At 46.3% G+C, this 7,543-nt stretch overlaps 1 protein-coding gene across 2 annotated transcripts in view; it reads left to right on the forward strand.

The window, feature by feature from the left end:
• The window catches only part of Xpnpep2 (X-prolyl aminopeptidase 2), a 28,522-nt gene extending 21,347 nt beyond the window's left edge, over positions 1-7,175 (forward strand). The window contains exons 16-21 of one of the 2 annotated variants that reach the window (XM_027940065.2): positions 144-213; positions 977-1,081; positions 1,519-1,578; positions 2,091-2,167; positions 5,160-5,249; positions 5,807-7,175. In XM_027940065.2, the coding sequence (XP_027795866.1) occupies positions 144-213; positions 977-1,081; positions 1,519-1,578; positions 2,091-2,167; positions 5,160-5,249; positions 5,807-6,001 (597 nt within the window). In that variant the 3' untranslated portion in view covers positions 6,002-7,175. The remainder of the gene's footprint in view (positions 1-143; positions 214-976; positions 1,082-1,518; positions 1,579-2,090; positions 2,168-5,159; positions 5,250-5,806) is intronic. The other variant, XM_071606278.1, reaches the window with a different exon arrangement.
• The last annotated feature ends 368 nt before the right edge of the window (positions 7,176-7,543 follow it).

Below are 7,543 nucleotides of genomic sequence, written 5' to 3' on the forward strand. Positions count from 1 at the left end.
CCCATATATGAGGATGTGTCGCCCCCACTCTGCTAACACACAGAGGCCTGGGCCCCACCCCCACACATCCCTAGGCCAAGCCATTGGAAGCTCCCTTGGCTCCTCCTACTGCCTGTCCCATCACCTTTTCCTCTCCCTATCAGGAGGCATATACCCGTGTGTTGATGGGAAACATTGATCTGTCCAGACTCATCTTTCCTGCTGCTACATCAGGTAGGTTTTGGAGACCAGGCTGGACACAGAGCCTCAGGCCCTGATTTCATGGGATTTAGACTGCTACCCTGGGAAGCTAGTGGGTCAGGGATTATATCATCATCCCATCCCTTGTATAGATGAGAAAATCTAGCCTAGAGAGAGAGAGAGAGAGAAAGACTTTCGTGGGGCTGTGATTGTGGCTCAGTGGTAGAGCACTCACCTAGCATGCGCGGGGGCCCTGGGTTCGATCCTCAGCACCACATAAAAATAAATGAATGAAATAAAGGTACTGTGTCCAACTACAACTAAAAAAATAAATATTTTTTTTTAAAAAAAGACTTTCCCAAGTTCATACAGAGGGTTGGTAGGATTGCCAGGCCTCAAATCCAGGTCTGCTGCCTCCTAATCCAATGCTGTTGCTCAGAGGTAGGGAAAATCATTGTGGGCTGCAGCAGTCATAGGAAGATTCCTAGAGGAAATAGATGTCAGAATGCTAAGGCTTAATGGATGGGGAGAAATTGTGGTAAAATTGTCTGTCCAGGTAACAGGTACAATGTACATTGTGCTGAAAACTGTGAGGGTCTGGGCTAGACATGGTGTCACTGGCTTCATTCATTAGCCTCTCTCCATTCCTGCCCAATGTCACCATGTCATTTCATGCTTTCCTGCTTCTCAGGAGCCCCTCTCCTCAGGCACTACCCTAGTAGTTGATCAGGAAGGGGCAAGGTGGACAGTCTGGGATCCAGCCAACTGAGCGAGAGCACTCTCTTTTCCCTTCTAGGACGAATGGTGGAAGCCTTTGCCCGTAAGGCCTTGTGGGACATTGGCCTCAATTATGGTCATGGGACAGGCCATGGCATTGGCAACTTCCTGTGTGTGCATGAATGTAGGTACCTTCTCAATCCCTGCTCCAGTATCCCCCCTTGTGTGACACCCCCTATGAAAGAAAGCATTTCACAGGTATGGAAATTGCCAAGACCCACAGAGATGCCATGACCCACCCATGGTCATCCTGCTAGGGGGGAGGTGATGCACCACAGGATAAGTGAGGCATGCTGGCAGCTGGCCAATCCCACAGCCTTCTTGGCATCTAAGAGAGCAGCAAAGAGAGGACCACGGCCTAGTGGTAATTGGCATAGACCCCAGAGAAATAAACGCCAGGGCTATTCTGGTATGTGCCAGCTCCAGGTAGACAATGATGTGACAGAGAAGTACTGCTACAGATGCCCAGGGACCCCAATTACCTGCTCTTCTCCAGAACCTGCTCACCTCCAAGCTGGTAAGGATAGGAGAGCTGATACCTGCCTGTATCTTTCTTTCTAGGGCCAGTGGGATTCCAGTCCGACAACATTAAGATGGCCAAGGGCATGTTCACTTCCATAGGTACGGCTCTCAGACCTCTCCACTGCACCATCCAATCCCAGAGCAGGGCTAGCTGGGGAATCAAGCACCCACCTTCAGGAAGCATGCCAGGCATGGGCACAGCCCTGAATCCACTGCTGCCCTCCCTCATCTCCCCACTCTCATTCCCGTGTCCCAAATGTTTTGGCCCACTCTTACCCAGCCCTCTTGGCCCTTATCATCCTTATTATTCTTGGGAGCTGATTTTCAGCTGTACATCCAGATTACAGAGTTTCCAACCAAATGCTGGGGTAACAGGACAGTGGCACACAGGGAGAAGGGAGGGATGGTGAGTCAGAGTTTGGCTTAGAGGGAATCTGAGGCCTAACATGTTGCCTCTGCTTAGCCAATTTGTTGGGCCACCAGAGCCAACAGCCAGGGAGCTGCCAGTCAGGCAGTGGGGCACTCCAGCCTCTTGATTGGCACATAAAGCCTGAGTTTGGGTATCCCCAACCACGCTGGCTTAATGCTGTCAGCATCTCTGTGTCTCCCAGAACCTGGTTACTATCAGGATGGAGAATTTGGGATCCGTCTTGAAGATATAGCCCTCGTAGTGGAAGCAAAGACCAAGGTAACGTACCACTGAAATGGGCTGGAAGTGTGGACAGAATGGCAGTGACTTTGGGCTTCATGGGAGGTGATGGAAGCTGAAGGAGAAGGGCATTTAATGTGTGAGCATGAATTTATTTGGAATCTTCCATGGCTCTGTAGGAATTCCATAAATCAGTTTCTCAAGCTGCACGTTAGAATCATCTGTAAAGCTTGTTTGTTTCTTAAATGGCAATCAATGCCAGGTCCCACTTCAGGACAAGAGAATCAGTATCCCTGCTCTAAATCATTGGTTCTCAGTGCACATTAATAATCACCAAGGGAGCTCATTAGATAAGGATTTGATATTTTAACAACCAACAAGATGAAATACCTAGATATAAACTTTAAAAGACTTACAGAGAAAACTCTCTGCTAAGGAACATAAAAAAGATTTAAGTAAATGGTGCTCTCTGAAAAGAAGCCACCATATTATAAAGATGTCATTTCTCCCTAAATTAATCTATAAATTCAAGACAATCACAATTTCAATGTTAACTGGATACTTTTGTAACTTCACAAAATGACAGTAAAGTTTGTAAAAATAAACATGGAAAGATAGCTAGGTAGGTAGGAAATTCTGAAAAAGAAAAGCAATAAAGAAAACTAGCCCTGTCAAAATTTAACACAAGGGCTAGAGTTGTGTTTCAGCAGTAGTGTGCTCGCCTAGCACGTGCAGGGCCCTGGGCTCAATCCTCAGCATCACATAAAAAATAACTAAAAGAATTGTGTCCAACTAAAAAAAATAAATATTAAAAAAAAACACACAAAATAAAATAAAAGAGAATGACACTGGAGATGAAACAGACATTGGGAACAATGAAACAGTAATTCCCAAAGTAAACCTTCTAATTCCCATAAATGACATGGGGAATTTAGTTTTCTTTTCTTTTTTTTTTAAATTTTTTTTAGTTGTACATGGACACAATACCTTTGTTTTGTTTATTGATTTTTTTATGTGGTGCTAAGGCTCGAACCCAGTGCCTCACACATGTTAGGCAAGCACTCTACCACTGAGCCACAACCCCAGTCTCAGGGAATTTAGTTTTCAGTAAAGCTGATGTTTGAAAACAGTAAGGAGGAAAGAAATTATTCAACTAATGGGTGGGGGGAACCAATGACTAATCATTGGTGGGATTAAAATGAATAACATCACTGTTATATCAAAATAAAATTCCAGATGGACCAAAGTTTTAAGGTGAATAATGGAACCACAAAAGATCTAGAAGAAAACTTATATGAATTAATTTATAATCCCAGGGTGTAAAAGGGCCTTTCTGTATAGAACCCAGAGTCATGAAGGAAAATATTGAAACTCTGACTAAATTTTATAGAAAATGTGTATATGGAAATAATACCAAAAATATCAAAAGATACTATGACAAAGTGGGCTTTGGATGCAGTCTGTGGTCTGGGGATGTAGCTATGTTGTAGAGCAATTGCCTAGCATGCACAAGGACCTGGGTTCCAGCCCCATCACAGCAAAGGAATGAAGGAAGGAAGGCAGAAAAGGAGGGAGGGAGGGAGAGAGATCTGTGACAATGTGTTACATCACAAATAAAGTGTGAATTTCCTTAATTTTACCATAGCTTTTACAAAGAAATAGGATAAAAATAGGAAAAGCAAAAAAAGAAAAAAGTGGGCAAAGGACATGAAGAGATAATTCACTAAAATGAACACAGATGGTTCACACATGTAAAAAGATGCTCAACTCCATCCTTAAAGGAATGCAAATCAAAACAACAATAGAATATCATGTTTCATCTATCAGATTGGCAAAAATTAGAGGCTCCAATGATACCCAGTGTTGATGGATATGTGGTGAAATAGACACTCTCAGTTCACTATTAAGAGAAGTACAAATTGGTGCAAACTTTCTGTACGGCAGTTTGACAATATCTATAGAAGTGCCTATTAAAAATCCCTGTACCTTTTGACTCTGCAATTCCTTCACCAAATATATACCTTCTGGATATAGTCCCAAAGTTCATCAAGATGTTTATACAGTTCTGTTGGTTTATAGCATTGATAGTCATAGTAAAAAAATGGAAACAGCCTAAAAATCTACAACTGCTGAAATAAATCATGGTACATCTTATACGGCCCTTAAAAGAATGAGGTAGATCTCCTTGTGCTAATTCAGAGCACTTTCCTGGGTTTACCATGAAGTAAGGTGGGAAGAAAGGTAAAGAGAAGCATGTATGGTAGGATCCATGTTGAATGGCTTTTCAAATATATACATATATTTTTTTCAAAAAATATATTGCATATGCCAGAAATGTTTTCAGAAAGGAAACTGGCCAGAGAAGAGACTTTCTATTTTTATTGTGTATCTTTGTGTAGTTTGAGTTTCCTAAGCACATAAGCTCTCTGAGAGATGGAAATTATAGGCTTTTACCCCTTTCTTTTTACTTGTCTTTATAGATAGATGAATCAATAAGTAGATATATAGATGGATGGATGAATGGATGGGTAGAAAACCCTAATAACTATTTTTGAGAAAAAGGAAAATGAAGTTTTATTACTTTGCTAGCAAGGGAGAAACACAGGGGACTCCTGTCCCAGAGGCTTTGATTCTCCCCTAATAACTTATTTGTAAATCATTTGAATTGCATGTAAGCCCCCAGACCCTGCCCTAGAGATTCTGCCCCAGTAGGCCTAGGGGGTGGATCCTGGAATCTACACATTTAATGTACTCCTCAGGTGCTGTTGATACCCACATTTTGAGAAACACAGACCTAAGTTTAAATTTCAGGAATAAAGAGGAAAGCACCTAGGTGCTAAGTGTTAGAGAAGATGATGGTTGGCCAAGGGAAGAGATTCTGGAAAGCTCAGATCTAACCACTGTCTTGGGTTGACAAGGATCAGTTTCTTGTGCCTGCAGCTTCTGTGTGGAGTGCTCCCATGTTCCCTTAAACACAGTTACTCCTCCTCCTTCATTTTCCTGCTTTTCCACCTTTTCTGTGGGCTCTCAGTACCCAGGGAGCTACCTGACCTTTGAAGTGGTGTCCTTCGTGCCCTATGACCGAAACCTCATTGATGTCAGCCTGCTGTCCCCTGAGCAGGTGAGTATCCGTCAGCACTGCCAGGCCTTCGGCCTGTGAATGACTGCCTTCTTCCCCACTCTGGGACTTTCATGCCTCTAACTCCAAGGCACTCTGTCCCTGCCCCTCCCCAGGAGAGTCCACACTGGTAGCACTGTAGGCAGACACTGGGGCATACCTTCCCAGCTCACCAGAGACCCCCAAACTTCTAGAATTTTCCAATCAGGCCAGCCTGCCCAATCTTAGGTAGTTAACTCTTGGAAAGGCTGAGACTGGGACTCTGAGTTCTCTTACTACAGGGTCTAGAAAAATAAGCATTCCCTACCACCTCTCTGGGCCTCAGTCTCTTCTTTTGTAAAATGGGGATGCCAGCCCTGTTTATTCTCATTCCTGGGCCTGAAATTCACCCATCTCATTCCTCATGAACATTACTATGGCATTAAGCAGCCACCATGGGGAACTGCCTGTGGAACACCCCAGAGAATACATAAGGCCTGATAGTGGCTGGGTTCCTGGACCAAGGTGGATATCTGGAATACCACAGCAGGGTTTGATCAAACCTATCCTATCTTTTGTAGCTCCAGTACCTGAATCGCTACTACCAGACCATCCGGGAGAAGGTGGCCCCAGAGCTACAGAATCGCCAGCTATTGGAAGAGTTGGCCTGGCTGCAGAAGCACACAGAGCCCCTGTCTGCCAATGCCCCCCACTCCACCTCCTTGGCCTCTGCTTTGCTAGCCACCACTCTTGCCTTCCTCATCCAGAATAGCTAGAGGCTCCTGACTCCCCTGCTGACCTCCACCTAGATGTGGGACTTGCTGAGTTCCCCTCCCCCTGTACCACACAAGCCCCAAGAGCACTTGCTGGCCCATTACCTAGAAACTGTTGCTCTTGGCCCCCTCTGGAAGGAGATTCCAGGCAGATCCCAGGCAGCACAGGCAGCACACACACCCCTCCCCAGGCATGTGCACCTCACTCAGAGCCCCTAGTTTGGGAAAGCAGAGCCAACTATGCCTTCCCTCCTGTGAGCCCAGACTGCTAGAGCTACTTCCTCTCCCCACAAATAAAAAAACAATCAGGTAGTGCCCCTACTCCTAGAGGCTCCATGTCCTGGGGAGAACTCCACCCTATTACCACCTAGTGGAGATTGTCAGAGCTGCTCCCACCCACACTGGCTCCTGAATTTGTGGCCTTTCCAACCCTTAAGGCTGCCTTTGGCCACCCACCTGTCCCCAGCTCCACTTTGGCCTCCTGGCTACAGCCCATAGAGCTGAAGGAGCAGGACTCCCCCAGGCTAATTGCTGTACCTTAGAGGAAGACAAAGGAAGGGTGACTGTGTCATCTGTTTGCAGAGAGCTACTTAGGATTGAGGAGAACAACAAATCTAGTGTGTGTGTGGGGGGGGTAAGCCTGGAGCCACAGGCCAGCCAGGAGCCCACTGCTCCCAAACCCCAAGTGCACTCTGTTCCAATGACAGCAGGGAAAGTGAAAGTGTAGGGCTTTGGCTATGGAGTAGGAGGGACTGTGGCAAGGTACTCTAGAATATGGTGCTACCAGAGGTTAGAGAATGATGTCACCATCCCAGGTTTCCCTGGCCTTCAAGGAGCCCATTTTAATTTTCTAAAATGCAGCCACATTGGCAATACTATTAAATCCTCCCACATCCTTGGATGACCCTTAACCTCAGGTGGGTAGAGTCTAGGTTCCACATTTCACGGACAGTAAAACTGAGCTTCAGGTAGAAGGTGGTCCCTGCCTGAGGACACGCAACACGCATGGGGAGATGGCCTGCGGTCCAGCTCTGTTGCCCTTCAGCACCGTGCAGCAACTCTTAACCCACCTCCCAGCCCCCTCCTCATTGGTTGAGCCCAGCTTTCTCGGGCCTCAGTCAGCCGTTAGCCACCTGGGCTCACATCCTGCTACATGCTTAAAACAGCCTTGCAAAGATGCCTGCCTCTGGTTTTGTATTGTGTCTGCTCTGTTGCTGGAGGCTGCTGTTACCTGTGGCTTTTGTGGTGGGGGAGGAAGAGGAGAGGTTGAGGTGGGGGTGGGGACTTGAGGCTCCAGAAGCTCAGTGGGGGAGCACATGGGCTTGAGAATGTGCACGTGAGCCTGTGTGTGAGTGTGCTCCTGAACATGTATGTGCATGCTCTCTCTGCCTAGCCAGCTGCCTCCAGCCTGTGCTAGAGGTGTGGAGGGGACAGAGCCTCATGCTGGGAACTTGCCAAATGTGGGCCAGAAATTTGGGGCCAGAACAGACACTGTGTTCTGGGTGGTGAGGAGGTGAGAACCAAGGCTCTGGGGACAGGGTGCTG

This window comes from Marmota flaviventris, chromosome X, assembly GCF_047511675.1.
Source record: "Marmota flaviventris isolate mMarFla1 chromosome X, mMarFla1.hap1, whole genome shotgun sequence".
In the NCBI taxonomy this organism is placed as follows: domain Eukaryota; kingdom Metazoa; phylum Chordata; class Mammalia; order Rodentia; family Sciuridae; genus Marmota; species Marmota flaviventris.